The 20,220-nt window shown below is 35.1% G+C and overlaps 1 protein-coding gene across 1 annotated transcript in view; it reads left to right on the plus strand.

The window, feature by feature from the left end:
- LOC129235127 (unconventional myosin-Ia-like) overlaps positions 1-20,220 on the plus strand; it is a 343,494-nt gene that overhangs the window by 87,069 nt on the left and 236,205 nt on the right. The window contains exon 3 of the mRNA XM_054868818.1: positions 13,724-13,890. Coding sequence (XP_054724793.1) covers positions 13,724-13,890 — 167 coding nt within the window. The remainder of the gene's footprint in view (positions 1-13,723; positions 13,891-20,220) is intronic.

Here is a 20,220-nt window from a genome sequence, read left to right on the forward strand (position 1 = left end):
TCCTATGATTTTTCACTGGTTAAACTAAAACTTTGTTTGAATTACAGTTGGGTCAGAATTTAGGTCCTTTTAATCCAATTCAAAAAGTTAATTTTAGCTACTGCTGGCAGATATCTTAGCAATAGTTGAGTTTTAGTCCCAATGATTTCATATTTGTTTGAAATAAGAATATTTGAGAAATGTTAGATAAATAATTCAAGTTTTAATCATATTACCATGTATCTGAATCGAATGGAAATCTTTTCACTGCCGTTAAATTATGCAGTTTTAATTATGATTATGCTAGTGTTCTAATGTAAATGCTTCACTTTTCTCCCGGACGATTGAAGGTCATCATTGTTTCCTACTTGGGGTTTCCATTTTGTGCGCGGAATTATTACATCACAGTTGATTTTGAGCTGGGTTCAACGAATTGCGCACGTTTGATGTTCTTTTTGAACCCTCGAAGCAAAAAAAGAAAGGGGTTATAAATCTGACATGACTGCGTATTTGTCAGTGGCACTATATATCCTAAGCGGATGAACCGTATTTATATATATTTTTTGGTATATTTCATCAGTATAGGACTTTAACTACCGAAGATATCAAGTTAAAACTTTGCAAGTTAGCATCTTTTGCAATTTTGGTAGTGAAAACATTCTTGCGCAATTTAAAATGTTAGTACCATTCGAAAGAGCGAAATATTTTGGATGTGATGGAATTTGTTTGGAACTTTCAAGTTACTATATCGAACTGAAATTATAACCTTTTCGCATTAAAGACGATTCTAAGCCTTTACTTAAGCGACTAGAAAATCGCCCATCGAAATATGACGGGTGAAAAATGCTTCTACATTTAAACGAAGCCATTGCCTGTTTGGGATATTTTGACGGTTGAAACTTTAACCCTAACTCCAGTAGATTAACCCTAAACTCCAGTAGATAACGTTCATAGTTGACCGCTTTTTAACACGCTTTTATTAGCTTCACCTGTATGTATGTATGTATGTATGTATCTTGTAACGGAATTTTGCAGCTCAAATTTCGCCAACTTCCTGCGATCGGATTCTTTTGAAATTTGGCACGCGACCTCAGACCCGATGACAATGCAATATTCTATAATCAAATTAATTAATTAACTCTTTTAATTGTGAGTTTCCTCCAATTTTAATCAATATTTTTTCATAAATCCAACAATGTAAAAAAGGAAAAATTTAAAAAAATACATTAAAAATACTCGCAAAAATTATTAAAAAATATCCACAAAAACCTTTAATTTTTTTTGCATCAGACAAAATTTGTTCCAATGTTCCAAGGTAATTAGAACATTAAATATAATTGTTTTTAACTGATTTCATGCCAAAATTTAGGTGAGCCTTCAACTGGAAATTCATTGCTGATCAGACCATTGTTGAACAAAACTTTTCTTCAAATGCATCTCAAATTTTCAAAGTAATGTAGATATGATTTCCGCACACATGCATCGATGACTGAGATGGATTAGCATAAAAGATTTTGAACAATGTTGAAATGAATATTTTTCGTAAAACAAGTTAAACTAAAAAGTAAAAAATAAAATAATAGTTTAAAAAACTAAAAAAACACGCTTTCGTAGCAAAATGAACTAAAAAGTGAAAAATAATCTTTGGATGATAGTAGTTGACCAATCACTTAATTTTAATGTAATACAAAAAAGCGTGGGGGGGCTTTTTATCAGTTGTCTTGAATTTCTTCCATTTGTTGTCCATGCAAAAATGTAAATGGACAGCACCCCATGGTTTTTTGTATTACATTAAAATTAAGTGATTGGTCAACTACTATCATCCAAAGATTATTTTTCACTTTTTAGTTCATTTTACTACGAAAGCGTGTTTCTTTTAGGTTTTTAAACTATTATTTTATTTTTCGTTTCTTCATTCCCCTGAAATGACACAGCCTTACCAGTAAAACAGTTGAGTTATCTGATCTAGTTCAGCCTTATCACAGTAAAGCTTTTCCCTGCATATTAAAGATTACCAAAACAAACTGTCAGATTATCTATCATGCCGTGGCGCGAGTTTCATTGTTGAAACCCGCGCGTTACTCGGCTATTATATATATGAGAATTGTTAACGATTTAATTGTTGGATAATAAAGAAAGAAAGCTCAAATAATTTTAAATTTTTATCTGGTGTCAGTTTATATTTGTTAGCAAATTAAACATTTTTAATTCATTTTAGTATATAAGAAAGGTCTTAAAGGGAAAAAAGAAAAACATTTCAATTTTTTTCTCTAAATTCTGCTTTTGTCACTAACAAATTTTAGTGTTTATGATTATCTTCCCTTTTCCGTGCTTTCCATGTCCTCAAGGAAAAAAAATGTATTCAAGTTTCATGCGTGTTCTGACCAGCGAGATTCATCTTAATATAAGTTCGAGAATCAGAGTCACTTTTTTTTAATTTAATAGTAGGTCTTTCAGTCGGTCATCTTTGTTTGAAGAAGCTCGTCAGTGTTTTTCCTCTCTGAATTCCATATAGATTTGTTTTTTTTAAATGTTTGACTGTCGTATTAAGTGTACGATTCGACTCTCGGTTAGACTTCCGATTGATAAAGGTGTGGATCGGCAATTTGACTGTTTGACCGACGATCAAATCCTCTGGTGAATATGACCGTTAATGTCTTTGCATTCGTTTCGTTTTTATTTTGTATGTTTTCTTGTTTAAAAAAAATGTTATTTCTTTCTTTTGGCATTTAAAATGCAATACCTGGTATGTATGCAGATATTATCTAAAGTTTTTCAAAATGCTAGAAGTTTTGTGCCTTTTTTCTCCAAGCCTTCGCATATTTTGTTACCATTCTTTGGCATTTTCCCACCTTGTTACTCTTGTTTGACCTAGCACCCATTAAACCTACTCCACCTTTAAAACCAACGGAACAAACTAACGGGAAGAAATCGAATTATTGTGGATCAAGTTCGAATATTGCTCGTGAAAGAGCTGAGAAAAACGAGAAGGCCGACATGTATGCCCCTGGTGCTGAAGATTTTCAATTTTTTAATGAGAGTTTTCTAAAGTAATGTAACAATTCCTTATACATATCATAGCCAATGATCGAGTTACGCGCGTGTTTTAACAATGAAACTTGTGCCACGGCATGATATTTTTATAATATGTTTTGGTAATGTTTAGCATGCAGGGAAATGCTTTATTGTGCCAAGGCTGAACTCGATCTGGTAACTTAATTGTTTCACTGGTAAGACTGTGTCATTTCAGGGGAATGAAGAAACGAAAGAATGGTCAACAACGAACGCTATCTACTGGAGGTTACCCACTGGAGTTAGGCGTAAAAGTTCAACTGCCAAAATATTACCAAACAGGCAATTGCTTCGTTCAGAAGAAGAGAAGCAATTTTCCACCGTCATACCCTGACGTGCGACTTTCTAACACCGTAATAATAATTGACAAAGGGAAGAGCTTTAAAGCAAGCAAAAAAAAAAAAAAAATATTAATTTGAATTTTGACATCTTGAATTCAAATTATGTTTTTCGCAATCACGAGTGTATGTATGTAGGCGTGTGTATTTCTGTGTGGGGGTATGTGTGTTTGTGTGTAGGGGCATGTGTGTGGAGGCATGTGTGTTTGTGTCTGTGTGCTGGCATAAGTGTGTGGGTAGTTGTATGTATGAATGTGTGTGTGTGGGGGATGGGTATGTGTATGTGTCTGTAGGCATATGTGTTTGTGTCTGTGTGCAGGCATGAATGTGTGGGTAGTTGTGCTTATGTGTGTGTGTGTATGTTTTTTTGTGCGTGTATCTGTATGTGTAGGTGTATGTGTATGTGTAGGTGTATGTGTGTGTATGTGTTTGTGTGTGTGCGTGTGTGTAGGACATGGATGCAACCTGGTGACGGCTTTCGCTATAGGAGCAGCATCGTGAGGAGCCGGTCGACGGTGATGCTTTAGAGGGTGCTGGCGGGAAAATAAAATCATAGGAACGCCAAAAATAGTCAATTGAAAACAATAAGCAATCGTGATTGCTCAAAAAAAAAACTGAAGGTAAAGGAAGCTGTGATGTACGTTGGCACATTTTTGAGAAGGTCTGCATATTTCTTGGCTGGGGGGGGGGGGAGACGAGAAAAACCTTTTTTTTTTTTCGAAAAAATAGTTTTAAATTTCATTTAGATGAGATTTGTGCCGTATTTTCGGGAATATAATCAACAGGTAGTTTGTGTTTGCATTTATTAAATTTAGCATCTCACTTTTAAACATTTCTCGGTGCTCATTTAAATTTTACTATTAATCAAACGTCGTTTTACCTATTTCGGAATTTTCAATTTGCGTCGCAGACTGTTCAAAGAAATTCTGTTACCTGGCTAGGCAAGGAAAATATTGCTTCCTAAGCAACACGTATAGATACGTTCTATGTAAGAGTAGATGAACATTGAATCGTTCATTTCAAAAAGTAGTCAAGCGCCCTGCTCTAAAAATTATAAAAAGCATTTACAGCATGTTGTTGAAATATTTTGATAGGATTACAACATTTTAAATGGAAACGAATACATTAAGGTACATTTATCTCAGTAAAAAGAGTTGTAACCACTATTAAGCAGGTTTATAGGGTAACATATTTTTCCCATGAAATTAGAACACTTATGGTTTGATTGGTTTCTGGAATGAACGATTCAACTAGTGGAGGAGGTGGCTCAACGCGAGTAGGTTTTTGAAGAACGCTCGAAAATTGTAGTTTTTGGGTTTTTTTATCGCAACAATTTCGGTTTGATTTCTTAGCAGGGTTCTTGAACTTCAAAATAAAAAGTGCTTTTTGTATTATTTCAAACCTAATATTTATTTATTATCAATTTTTACAAACATTTGAAAAACCCACTTTGCTCTGCCAAGGAGTCCAAAGCGGGTAAGCTTAACTAATTGTGGTGTGGTACATTCGCCAATCAAATATGAAGTTATAAATGAATAAAAACATGCTACAAACTAACTTTGTGCCAAATTTCATGAAAATCAGCCGAACGGTCCAGGCGCGTCATAGAGACCCAGACGTCCAGATATCCTCCGGATATCCAGACAGAGAGACTTTCAGCTTTATTATTCGTAAAGAAAGACAATCAAAAAAACTGATCTTCGACTAATCACAAGTTACAAAAACTTCATTTTTTTAAAGAAATGTATCTTTTTTTTTTATTTTTAAGCTTGGTTGCGCCATGCCGCTTCACTGCTGATTCGCTGGGACTGATTAAAATTCGGGGGTATTCGGGTAAACACGACATACGTATGCATCGCCACTTACACACCATGGGGGAGGGGGCATACGAAGGCCTACTTGCTTTGGGCCACCCTCCCCTATATCGAGGACGAGGACATTATAAAACTCTAGTCCTGGCATAAAAGCAGTTTTTTTTTCTTAACGTCACAGCTTAGATTTAAATCATGAGCCTCCAGACCACCCAGTACAATTCATGTTCCGATAAACTTCTGTAGTAGAAAAAGGCAGAGCAAATTCTGAAATAGTCTCCGTGCACTCTTTTCCTGGTATCACAAAGTAGAGGTAAAGGGTCACTCTTTATATCTATTTGATCCAGCTGAGCCTGCAGGAAGTCGTGTCTAGTAAGAAAGCAAAAATCCCATAGATGCAGTTTGACTAGATGCACAACTCCGTAACGACAACCACTGGACGCCACTGGACGCTTGAAACTTGAAGTAAATTCATATCAAGTTCTTGATATCAATTAAAAACTATTAATTTAACACTTAGATTTTGACATGAAATCCCTATTTTTCGAAGGCTTTCCTCCATTCAAATTATTATTCAGTGCTTTATTTCCGCAACAATACTTTTATTACAATTTATTCGCAACTCCAACAAACTATAGGGGGCGCTGCAGTCACTGTCTAATGGCGGATGAAAAAACTAAAACACACGCACGCTGTAACGTATAAATTACTTCTAAACTTAGAAAATGACAGAAATTTTTGTTCGCATGCATGATTTTTTGTTCTTTATTCATTTGAAAAGATTTTTCAAAGTCTTTTGGTTATTCTGAACCATGTAGAAAGGGATTAGAAATCAAAAAATATTACGAAAGTAAAAAATTAATGCAGAACACACAGTAAGTTGTTCTGAAGCAGCCATTTTCACGATGTTGAATTTGGAATTCTTAAATTTTTGGTTCGCTTCGAAAGCATTTTCATTTTGTACCGTTTTTTCTATACATTAGTACATATTATGTCCAGTTTCGTGACATTTCCGGCATTTGTTGGCATTTTTGTGACATTTCCGGCATTTGTTGACATTTTCGTCACATAGTGCACATACGTGACAGACTGTCATGAATAACATTTAACACTAGATAATTTATTTCTATGACTATATGATTGGATATCAAAAGAAATCATCATGCATTTAATTCATTCGTCATGGAAATGATTTAACTGATATGCGATTATTCTTTCACACAATTTTAAAACTATAACCCTGTAAACAGATTTTTGGCGAAACTCTTCCACCGATAATGACAGCTTTTGCAGAGCAATGAAGTTAATAAAGTTAAGTAGGCGCGATATTTTAGCGATAAAAATTTCAAACTTTTATTTTTATTGTTCAAATTCTTAACGTTCTTTCTGGATTTTTCAATCCGTTCTGCGATAAATATTTTCAAGAAAATTTATTTGCATACTGTCCATTTCAGTTGGATGCTGTAGTAACAAAGGTTATTTAAATCATTTATGTGGAATTAGTTAAGGAAAAGAGTAATTTTTCAGCATGGCCCTAGTGTCCAGTCAATGTTGTTAAGTCCGCTTTTTTTCATCGAGTTGAAAAACTGATATTTATTCAAATTCACTCAGAACAAGATAAATAAAATGTGTACTCACAGTTTATATCAGATATTTTTGATGTCACGCTGTTGCGAATGACGATTCCAAATGATGAATTACGCAAATAAAAAAAAAATACACATAACAAACTGTTTGTTTTGTCCAAAATGAACACGTGAAACGCAATCTTTAGTTTTTTCAGCAGTTTTGTAAATATCCTCAAGGTAGCGTATTCGAACTCTGGAGTTGCGAATAGCGTAAAGAAAATCGTTGAGACGAAAGAGCTGTTGCCATTTTTCGTCTCGAATATAAGCAAATAAAATTCTGGGTTTTTTTTTTAAAGGCTTCTCCTGAAATCGGGGGATTTAAAATGTTTACTTTTTGGTTATTTTTCCGAAATCTGCCGCAAAATTTTACTCATTTTTTCTGTTCAAGCCTAATTGTTGACCATGCGTCATTTGACATAACTTTTATTTTCGAGGTGAACCGTGCAAAGCCGGGTGACGGAGCTAGTTGGAATTATACTTTTTGAGTGAACCCAATTTTCAAAACTACCTTCATCGTAATGTACTGCCATTGGGGATTGAATATTGTTTCCACTTAATACCATATGGTACTCGTTTACTCTTTATTATACTGGGGCATTTGTTTCAGCTGTGCATGATGAGATTGTTGGATATGATTGTTTTTTGAAAACAAAGCTAACTTGCGGATATTTCTGACTGAAAAAGATTTCTCATTAAACATCTTGAATTTTAGACAGAGCTTTTGTCTGGAATTTTGATTCCCGTTGATGATTATTTTAATAAAGATTTTACACAGATTTCCATCCTTTTTTTTTTCAAAAATAACTAATACCCAATCAAAGCTAATGCTAACAAAAACAATTCGCTCTTCAAGCAACCTTAAATCGTTTTTAGTCGTAACAGTTCATAAAATCCCCGCAATCGCTGTTTCCGTTTTCCCAGCTTTTTTTTTCCCCATTGGGTTAATTACTTTAAAAGTTAGAAATTGCTTTCCTTAAATGAATCCCGGGACGCACCAAAAGCTTCAACACACAGTTTGGAACTATCCAATTAAGTGGCTTAGGTCAGGACGGTTGTTAAATTCTTTACTTCAATCCAATTCCCGTAGTGCCAAGAGATTAAGCTCGTCATTATTTTTTATTGCCTATTTTTAAGTTGTTTTTAATTATTAAGCAGAAAAAGTCGCCGATTCCTTGATTTGCTCCGATCAACTTAAATGCAGTTTTCGAAAACGGGTACACACCCACACACATATATAAATGGATAGACATGACTTGTATAAAAGTCTATGAAATTCCTTTAAGTACATGTATGCTGTATAGTACAATGAGTAGATAAAGAGAATTGAATGAATCATTATACGAAAGATTGATAATTTATTTGATACTAGTGGCACCCGCATGGCTTTGCCCGTAGTAGAAAATTAAAAGGTCTTTTGGTTCGCCAGTATATGTACAAATAATGTATGGTGAATTTCTCGCCAATTGGTTTGCCCATGTTACGATTCCACGTTATGATAACTTGGTAATTTACTCGTCCATCTTATGAGAATTTTGCTCGGGAAAATGTTCTTAAAATTGGAATAGAAAAAGAACAATATCAAATTTTAGAAAAATCGCTTCTAGGTGCACACCCTCATGCTACACACTAACTTTGCAAAATTTCATGAAAATCGGCCGAACGGTCTAGGCGCTATGCGCGTCACAAAGATCCTGACAGACAGAGAGAGATCCGAACAGAGAGACTTTCAGCTTTATTATTAGTAAAGATGTAAGTTTAGAAATGCATGGATATATTGCCGCGGCCAGATAAACGCGGTATCTGCAGAAATGAAATTTCAAGAAACGCGTTTTGGATTTAATAGTAATAATACAGAAATGTTGAATTCGACGCTTTTTCGCGCTTTTTTTCATCGGAAACCAAATAAGCAAGGTTGTACAGAAAAGCTAACGTACAATAAATGTTAAAAATAAAAAAATAAAAAAATGAAAAAAAAAAAAAGAAAAATTTAGAGTTACTGCCCTTTACCTACCCACGACAGTACATATTGGTATTTTGTGAGACAAAAAATAAAATTGATAGATGGATATGCAAGCTACTACTGTTTGACCGCGGATTGTATGCAATTTGGCAAGTTGCCAAGTAAAGACTATTTCATCTGAATGAGTCTAGCAGGGGAGTAGGGAAAATAACGTTGGGATTTTGATGCACGCTTTTTATAATGTCACTATTCATTTATTGAATTCTCAAAAATAAAATAAGGGAAAACAAAAATAGCTACCACGGAAACAACAAAAAGAAAAGAAAATATTTTCATTTTGTTCAGGAATGTAAAAGCAAAATGGTAAGCTCAAAACTTTGTTGTGAATAAATAAATCAATTAATTTTTGCCGTGAGAATATAGGTCGAATATACTTTAGATTAAAAAAATGTTGCTGAGAGCAAATTTTCGTTTTTATAAAACTAAAGCTAAATAATAGAGAGGCAAAACTGAACATCTATAACAAACCAACTAACACCCCTATAAACTAATAGATACGTCCATTTCCGCTTATAAGCCGGATATTAGCCTTTCCATGTAATCGATGTTCAGACAGTACTTGGTACAGGGGGGGGGGAGGGATCATCTGAAATGTACCTATGAGTACAGCAACTGAGTTGCAAAGAAAATATAATTTCGATTTTACTACTCGCAATTTGTTGCCCTTATTTGACTTAATTGAGTTTGGCTAGTTAGGTTCTTATGTAAGTGGGTTCATTTCAATTTTAAACTATCATGTTATGCAGTTATTTACCCAAAGAGTATGTAATATAGTATGTGGATAGCAGTGTCATTACCAGGGCTATTCCCATAGTTTATACTTCACATACCCCGTATGCTCTCAAACATTTGTTAGACATATTACGTATATGATCGAGTACATGTAATGTGCATAATGGATTACTAGGAGTATACCATGAGAAAAATTGATGGGAACATCACTGGCCATTACAGTTAGGAAAAAAAAAGAGCACAATTAAAGTTAAGTATGGAAATCGTCTTAAGCGGGTTTAATTGCATCAGTTGCCAGAACTATACTGAAATACATTGGTCACACTAGGAGATTGGACACAAAAAATGTCCTCTAACTTGAAGTTCTACTTTATGGAACACTAGCAGCTTGATACTTTTACCACTCTTAAACAAAAACTACAGTGATAATGCTGTAGAGCATTCACAGCTTAAAAATCGTGTTCCTCCTTAAAAGGGGGGGGAAACTGAACTAGACCGTGTCTCGCTCAAAATTTAACAAATCGGACTTAGACCCCTAGGGCGCTCGGCAGACTTAAGCCACCCGTGTCTGCCCCATATTAGTACAGTAAAAATAGGGGTCGGACCCAAACATCCAAAAAAAAAAAGCTAAACCTGGTGCAAATTGTTTATTACCCTCCCAATAAGAACAGGTAAAAAGTCCCACCCCATTGTGCGTCGGGTTTTGGAATGGGGGGCATCTAAAAATTGCAGTTTTGAGTATTTTTTCAGAATTTTTAGAATAAATTTAAAGTGAGAATATTGTGTTATACTAAATTTAAAAGCATAAAATTAAAGGTGTTTGACCCCCAAGAGGGATGACAAAACCCACAAATGCTACAGAGCCCCCTATCCCCGTAAAGCGAAGCAGTACCCCCCGAACCCCCCTCCATACATTTCATATGGAAACATTATTTTATGCTAAGAAAATTGTTAGAAATCAAGTGTGTCCATTTTCCAAGAGCGATGGTGCACCTCCTCTCAAAGCTACAACACCCCCCCCCCCTCTGCCAAATAAAATAAATCCTCACCCCCCCCCCCACCTTTTATTTCAAGTAGAAGTATTATTTCATGCAAATCTAAAATGCATAAATCAGGACTGTCCACCCCATAAGAACAGTAGCTCACGTCCCAAAACGAAATTATGTACTAAAATATTATCCTCCCCCCCACCCCCTCTGATGGTGCACATTTGATTAAATGGCCAGAAAAATAACGCTGAACTGTTTTTTGCTTTCAAATGATTTCTCCTAAGCTTGTAACAAAAAGTCTTCGTTATCAAGATGTTTTTTGGAATCTAGATCCTCAGCAAAATCGTTATTGTTGCAGCTATGTCTAACACAGTTTGTGCATATAATTGAGCACTTCAGTCCACTTTCAGACTTTTCAGACATTCACTATATCCAATGAACCCCTCAGAGCAAGCACAAGATTTGAGACGCAGAAAGTCTTCTAGAGCAGAAGGCTTGGCTGTTGTAATAGGACTTCATTTATATTTCTGTGGTGCTTTCTTTACACTCATCAAAAATGACACTAGCTTTCCCATACTTACAAGTGACCTACACGCTGCATTGCTGGCATATTCCCTTGAAACTTACATATCATTACCAAAAATATGTTCAAGCGGGTATCTTCCTTCTATTACATATGAGGCAGTGAGAAGCAAAGGGCAAAATTGAAAATTTGGAGATAACCAGTACAAATGGTTGGTGAACCTCTCCTATATCTTGGGGCAAGAAATGGTCCTAGTAGACCTGGTAGTTGCTTCTATACAGCATGATTTAGAAAAAAAAATCAATGAAAGTCTACCTAGGATCTTATCTTTAAACGCATTTTATTCAAAACTTGAAAATGTCCACTTACATCCCTTTTGCTTCTCATTACCTCATATATGACACCAGCTGTTCGTTCTGTGATGGTGGATGAACCTTTTGCTTCAGATAAAAGCACTTTAACGATACAGGATTTCTTTCCTTCTGAAACCAGATTCATCGAATACTGATGGAGGATCAGCGCATAACTCGTACCAGAAGTTTTTAGCAATTTGTTATTCCATCTTTACTGTTCATACCATTCGATGTAAAAGATGGTTTGGGCTTACACATCTTTACAGATAGTAACTACTCTCGTAACAGAAGCTAAAGACATAACTGTGCTTACCTAATTTACAAAGAAATGCCACAAAATTGTTTGACTTCAATATGATTTGATGTTACTACCCGAACGTTAAAGGTCTTATCGCAACTCACCTTATCATCAGCGAGCAATACCCATACCAACTTGAGAGGGAAGAAACTTCTGGGGCTTTAGAAACGGATTGAGATTTCCAAACTGAGAGACAAAAAGGTGTAAATATTTAGCATTCTATTGATGTATTGCTCATTGCTCTCATCAAGACTTGTTCTATCGTTGAATCACTACAGGTTCTAGACCACCTGAATTTGTCACTGCGTTAGATCGATGGATTGCTGATGTTTGATGTGATCAAATTTTTTTTTATCGAATAATGTACTCAAAAGTTTCAGATAGAGTTGCAAGTATATGTCCGCATATTTAGCATAATTCACATAACCAGCTGCGTAAAAGAGAGGTAGCTTGGTGTTTGCAAATGAGAACCCCCACCGACTTAGAGGGTGCAGAATTGCAGCATTGCCCGTCTCACTATTGGCAATTCCGGTTTGTCCCACCCTTACGGTGATGGCAAAAGATTGTAGAGAAGTTGAAGTAAGTTAATCAAGAAGAAGTAGGGAAACTTTGGTCAATTTGGACTTTTTTTATGCTGCACAGGAATTTTTTTTTCCAGCGCTCTAAACAGTTTAATAACTCCAGTCACAAATAATTTGGTTACTGAGCTCGCTTAGATCTTTTAGAATTATCATTCTGACATTACCATATCATTGTGAGGCATTTTGTACTTCGGAAAAGTTTAAGTCAGGGAAATTTTTTCGTGAACTTCACTGCAAATGTGCACTCACTGTGATTTTGGAATGTAAATTCAGGGTCCCCCCCTCAAAGCGATGGGCATGGGCACCCCTTAAGTGTGACGGAGTACCCATCAAGAATAAAAGTCCTCAATAAAGAAAGAAATACCCCTTGAAAAAACTGCCTTAAAAATTCCAATCACGCAAAGCTGCTCCATGGACACCCCCCCCATTCCCCCCCCCCCCCCGCCTGTACACCCCGGTTAATTAGAATTTTTTATGTGAGAGTTTATTGTTTTATTATTATAGAGTGGTTTCTGCGAGGTTTCAGAATTTTTTTAAGTAATAGAAATTATTTTTATTTAAATAGAGGATTATTTCGTCTCCCCCCCCTTCCCCCCAAAACCCGACGCGCAAAGTGCTGGGACTTTTTACCCCTTCTTGCTGGAAGGGTAAGAAGTAATTTGCAACAGGTTTCACTTTTTTTTTTGGATGTTTGGGTTTGGCCATTTTTTGGCCTAATTTTACTGTACTATATCTGTTTAGTTATAAAACTCAGGCTCGGTTCACCGAATGGTTTTAGTAGCAACTGTTGAAAAACTGTTTTGCGAGCAGGCGGATCTAAACTTAGAAAAACACTCTACTTTACTTCACCATTATATGGCGAGAAAGGGGCCAAAATAGCATCCCCGGCTTTCATTTCACTGCTACTCCACACGTTTAGTTGTGACGTCAGGGGTTGCCAGAAACAGAGAGATATGTATTTGATGTTTTTTGCCAGTTAAATGCCTTTTATGTATTTTTAGTGATTTTAAGTTACATATAAGCCGCCTGTAGACATCATTTGACGAGTATCGATAGTTTTTACATGTGAATCGGGTTAAAATTCGGCAATACATAGACTTAAATAGTATACAATTATTTTTTCTAGAGTTATACACTCTTCTTATAGTTATTTCTTTTTCTTTGGGGGGAAGGAAACTGGTCTGCCACTTGAGAGGGTCAGGAGAGGCATCGTCGCCCTCCCCCACTTTCGGAAAAGTGCTACTTTTCTATAAATTTGTGCGTAATTTGTTGTTTTTTGATGCATTCCCTGGTTGTCAGTTCGGACGAGGGAGTGCGCACTCTAGCATTCATGTCAACTCTATGATAACGTCAAAATCTTTGTGTGTCTCGGGAGTGACCCTTCTGTTCTGTCTTGCAGCCCCGCCCCGTCACGTGAGTGAGAGCGGCGCAGCCAGGATGAGCAAGATTGGCGTCCTGAGCCTGGACCAAGAGATCGGAGCGAGCGACGCCGTCCTGCTCGACCCCCTCACCGAGGAGGCATTCCTCGCGAACCTGCACCAGCGCTTCAAGAGGGACCAGATCTACGTGAGTACACACTCTCGATCACCAAAGCCGAAAATAAGAAGGCCATGGTAGCCTGTGTTATAAATTCTATAAGTAATTCTAAGCATAATTATCCATTTATATTATTTCAGTTTAAGCAATACAAGATGATAATTGATAAGCAAAGAGCTTACCTGCTATTTGATCATCTGCCGTGTTCACGTTGAGGCTTCTCTCTATAATCATTTATATACTCCGTTTTAACTTGCTAGACCTTTATTTTCGCAACCGTTAGTCTTAGATGTATACTTCCAATTGCAAAAATGTGCAAAATCAGATGCAGAGTTAAGATATTGAAAGTTTGAAGCAAAACTAAAAACTAGTATGTTGTGCCATCACGAAACTTTCTTCTATATCTTTCTAATAATTCTGATCCCTCCCCATGCTTAACGAGGAAGCAATATTCCCAACAAAAACAAAATTACGCATGCAAAAACTTGACGCCCATCCCACTGTCTGAATTATTGCAAAAGCAAAGCAAAGAGCGAAAATTGAAAGTTATTTTAAAAGCCTTGCTTGAATTAATTACAAACATTTATTTATTAACAAATACGAGATGGCAACAGTTAAAATTGCATTTCCATGCAATTAAAAGCACGAGATACCTCAGACTACAATCTATTACGATTTATCTTTCTTAATGTTGTATTAATAAAGCTATTTTTATTCGCAAAAAAAAAAAAAAAAAATCAACACCTCTTGGAGCGATTGGCGTCAAAATTGAATCAAAGCCTGTTTACATATGGATTCACATATATTCCAAATTACAACCAGAACGTAGCATTACTTCTTGAGATAGGGCACTCACAATCGAAAAAAAGAACGGACGATTGCGCTACCCCTTTTTTATAACTGTTGACACCAAAATAAAATCAGCTCTTATACCCACTAAGGACTACTTGCCTATAAATTTTTCTTTCATTATGTTCATTATTTCTTGAAATACAGCAGTCACAATTGACGACGAAAAACGTTCTATAGCTCAACCCCCATTTGAGTTATTGACACCAAAATAGAATCAGCACCTGTTCCTGTTAATGGCAACATATGGAACAAATTTTGTTTGATTCCGCCAGTTACTTCCTGAGGAATAGCAAGCACGCGTAACTCAAAAAACGTCCCACTGCTCCATCCCCCTTGGAGGAATTCGCACCAAAAACCAATGGGCACAAGTTCACATAGGGGCACATATGTGTACCAAATTTCGTTCGATTTCATGCTGTAGTTTTTGCTGTAGAGCGGCCACAAAAAACTGGTCACACACAGACGTGACACACACACACAGGCAGACATTTTCCAAAAATAGTCGAAATGGACTCAGCACACCTCAAAACGTTCGAATCCGTCAAAATTCGAAATTCGAAAATTTGCACGAATCCAATACTTCCTTCTATATATTAGAAATAGAAGAAAGTAACAAGTCAAAAAATACAAAATTTAACTTTTAATACGGACCCAAGGTCCCCAACTTATGTTTAAGGAACTAATCTCCGTTGAAAAATAATTCCAACACAAAAAGTTTGAAACTAGTATGGTCAATATTCACCGAGATAAGAAACGCAGCGACTTACACCACTTTTCACTCGCCGTCAATGAAACCTTTTGGGGGAAAATATAGCGGTTAACAAGTGCTTAAAATTATATGTACATAGAGCGTGGTTTTTCAAATTGTTCGAAGTTTTGTAGTGGGTTTTTGCGTGTCACTAGATAATATTTGCATTTATTTTCGTATAGCAATGAAAAATATCAATACCTTGTTTCTCTTACTTTGACGACCTGTCATTCTTCTGAAAGAGTGATGTTCCAAGTCCTTCAAGTTCCAATCCCATCTTCTGTACGGTCCCTTAAAACTTTGATCTGGAATATCTCCTTGAGTTTTGGTCGCACAAATGTGAAGTTTTTTTATGTCAGTAATATTTTTAAATAGAAATTATTTCTCTAAACATTACTTTGGGGACCTAGGGCCCGCATAAAAAGTTAAATTTTGTACTTTTTGTCTCCAATTAGAAGTATACATCTTGGACTAACGGCTGCGAAAATAAAGGTCTTGCACGTTAAAACGGAACACCCTGTATATCCTTAAGTGTGATGTGTTGTCATGGTTTCCTGCTGTATGCAGTCACTACTGATCAATAATTTAACTAATGCAAAAATTGACACATTTTTATTAGCTAACATTACATCACATATCTACACACTACGATGGTTCGAGAGAGACTGACTGTTTTACAATATGTACATGAAAGCGGAACAAAAATAAATTAATAAGTTTTGGCTTGGATTTGAAAGTTCGCGTTTTGATTCGTAGTTTTGGTTTGCGTTTAGCAAGTTCTTTTACGGTTCAATTCAAGGATCACCATTGTAAAGATAGTTCTAACACCAAACGGTTAGACGTCGGACTCATAAACGAAGGGTCCATGATTTGATACCAGGCGTTCGAAGATTCCCCGTGTTCGATAATGGTGATTGGGGCACGGTTAATATGTCGTGATCACAAAATCCTCCAAATGAATCAATACCTTTGGAGGGTGTTGGACCAGAGATTGCTCAGCTTCTGGTATGGGTAAAAAAAAGCAGAGCAAGACCCATCCAGTCGGTTAAACCGCAAATAGTGATTGGTACGCGGGACCCTGGAATAAGATTTACCACACTACCAGCGAACCACACGAATCCTCATACATATAATAGTAAATTCCCTGATCGAGTAGTGCTCTGACGTCATCAAGAATGAAACTCGCACTATAGAATGATAATTTGATAATATTTTTCAGCAATGCTTGACATGCAGGGGAATGCTTTGTTTTGACAAGGCTGAACTGGATCCGGTAACTGAACTGTTTTACTGGTAAGACTGTGTCATAACAGGAGAATGAAGAAACGAAAAAGGGGTCAACTATGAACGCTACCTACTGGAGTTTAGGGTTCATCCACTGGAGTTAGGGTTAAAATGTCAACCATCTAAACATCACGAAACAGGCAATGGCTTCGTTCTGATGTAGAAGCAATTTAAACTCGTCATATCTTGACGGGTGATTTTCTAGTTTCAAAGAAAACGGTATCCTAAATGTCTCGCCTTATGCAATGATTGTAGGATAGTCGTAGGGCGAAACATTCGTGTATATTATTTTTAAAAATTTAATAAGTAGCAAATATGTAAGGCATCTTAGTCTGGCGACATTTTAAGAAGAGTCGAGAAATGGAAGATTTTGGGAAAAGAGTAGCAAGCTATGTTATTCCAAAAGTCACAGGTTCGATTCCTGCATGGTACAAAATTTAATGAGTAAATTTTATTTAAAAAAAAATAAACTGATTAGTCGTCGAAAAATTCGCAAAGTTGATATTAACAAGGGGGTAGAATTACGGTAACCGGGTCGCGCTGGCGGATTTTTTCAAAAACAACCAAAGTCGGCACCTACGACTAAATGTAAACAAAGGAAATCCACCAATAAGAATACACCCCCCCCCCCCAAAAAAAAGGGGCGGAGCTCTCGATGACTCAAACTATCACCTTGGTAACAAAGAGTCTGTTAACTTTTTTCTTTCTCTGATCGTAACCGCAAAGAAAAAAATATTAAAATTATTTTTCCTCTTATAAATAAGGATAATGTAACAAAATACAGTGGCTCCCAAAAGTGTTCGTACACTTTAAAATGTTCTAGTAAAACCAAAATAACGCGAAACTGAATTCGAATATGAAGTCCAATATTTTTTCATATCATTTCTATGTCATTCTAAAAAAAACCTGTAGTTTTTTCAAAATATTGACGGATCTTCTTTTTGAAATGGGTCAAAAAACGAAGAGACAGAAATAATACACCACAAAGGTCATCGTACACTCAAATATTTTCGAATAAATTCATGTTTAAAATTATCATATGTCGTTTTTTAATTATTTTTGCATTGTGTTGACCCTTTAGAGTCATTTGGATTTAATTTTTTTTATTCCTTGATATTGTGCTTATTACTTTAAAATGGCTGGTGTTCGTAAAAAACCACAAACACCATTCGAAATTTGAATTTTTCCTCACAGCGGAGGTAAATTGCTTTGAAATATCTCTAAATTAGTTAATTTATTCCATTCCATAGTAAATTGCTTGATAAAATGCTTTAAGGAAAAGAATCGGACCGAAAACAAGGCAAGAAAAGGTCAACCGGCAAAGTTGACAAAGCACAATCGGAGATTTACAGTTAAAAATTTTATGAAAATACACATTTGAGTGCTGTAACAGTTTTTGCAGAATTTAATGAAAAAACGTGCATTCAATGCTCACCTAAAATTGTTCGCCAAGTGCTCTGATTAACTGGATTAAATGGGAACTCTTCCCGCAGAAGTTTCATGTTATTGCGAAAAACGGAAAGCTTACGCTTTTTGTCGCAAAATAAATGATAAATAAGCTCCAAAGCGTTTTGGAATAACGTCTTACTTACAGATGAAATTAAATTTAACATTTTTGGTTAAATTGTTGCATAATTGTCAATAGAAGAAAAAATGAGGAACTTGATCTTAAGAACTTAGTTGGATCAGTTTATCAGGACGGTGAAAGGGTTCTTGTGCGAGGGTGCAAATCAGCATCAGGACTTGGTAGTTTCGTATTTTTTGATGAAATAATAAATCATGCTGTTCATTTAAATATTTTAAAAATCAATTTTAAACTCTTAGCCATAAATTTGGTTATCGGAAACAACTTTGTTTCTCATCAAGATAACGATAAGAAGCATACGGCTTTCAACGTTTGCGTCTGGTGCCTCAAAAATTGTCCTAAAGTTTAGAAAATACCCCTTCAATCTCCAGATTTGAACTTAATGTAACATATTTAGAGATATCTGGAGGCTAGATTACGAAAATACGGCTTTGAAACGAAAATAGAGCTAGAAACAGTAACACTCGAAGTGTGGTTGAACACTTACTCAGAAGTTATGCAAAAAAAAAAAAAAAAAAAAGAAAGGAAAAAAAATGAAATTTATTCCCAGATGTATAAAAGGTGTCGTTGATACTGCATGATATTCTACTAAATAATTACATAATAAAAAGTTAGATTATTCAATAATATATAGACATTTTTTAAAGTGTACGAAGACTTTTGCGAGATAAAATTTCGCGCACTTTTTGGTTTTTGATTTTTAAGAAATTAAGTTTAAAAATAAAAAAAAAATTTCATGTAGTTTTGTTGAAAATCGATCACAGATCTCATAATTAAATACCTATACCGAAATGGATTCCAACCAATGGATAGGATCCTATTTCATTGAAAGTGGTAGGTGTATGAACACTTTTGCGAGCCACTATATAACGAAACATATTATTAAACCTAATTTAGGAAATCATAGAGTATAGCTAGCATTTTTTTAAGAGAGAAAATAATTGAATACTTAAAAAGGGGGAGGGGCTGGGGAGTGGATATTTGGAACAGATAATTGATAGTTTAAAAAAAAATAATGCAAAAAAAAAAAAAAAATAATAATAATAATAATAATAAATAAATAAATAAAAATAATAATAATACCTTAAGCTGTTTTTGGCTAGCGTGCACAATTTATTCGAACAAAATACATAACTAGCAATGAGCGAAATGAGCAAAAAGGAAACGAACATTATGTAACATTAACATTGTATTAAAATTCAAAAAAAAATTTCTAAAAAAATTAAAAATACTACAAACTGACGTTAAAGCTCTGTTAAAATGTAAAATAACATTCTAATTAAATAATTCAACAACTCCATTAAAATTCAACTTACTATACCAAAACACATTGAAACAAATTCTAAGGAACAAAAAAAATGTAAAATAAATTCTAACAAAATTTAACAACATTAAGAGTTGTATCGAAAACGACATTAAAGTATGAAATAAATCGTCAAGTAAACAGAAAACGCCATTAAGTACAGTTAATGTGTAACAGTAAAGCGAAAATAATCTATTAGATTAATTAAACTACCCGAAAAGATCCACTCAGAGGACGTTATCATAAAACTGCAAATTTTAATTTTACCTTACTGAATAATTACAATAATTAATAAATTTTAAATTAAAGATGGAACAATAAAACATGAAGGAAAGTACTTACGGCGAACAAAAGATATGAATGACTAATTTTTAAATCAACAACTTAAAATAGTTAAGAGTGAAAAACATTCCACGATGTAAAATTTTATAAAATGTTTCGACGATCTAAAAATTGAAAAATTTTCAGGAAAAAAATCAACTTTCAGAAATTTAAAAATATAATTCTATAGAATTAAAAAAAAAAGATTTATGGGTTAAATCAATTACAATTTTATCTATCGCCGATTGACCAAATGAATAGCAAATC

Source organism: Uloborus diversus, chromosome 2, assembly GCF_026930045.1.
Source record: "Uloborus diversus isolate 005 chromosome 2, Udiv.v.3.1, whole genome shotgun sequence".
NCBI lineage: Eukaryota > Metazoa > Arthropoda > Arachnida > Araneae > Uloboridae > Uloborus > Uloborus diversus.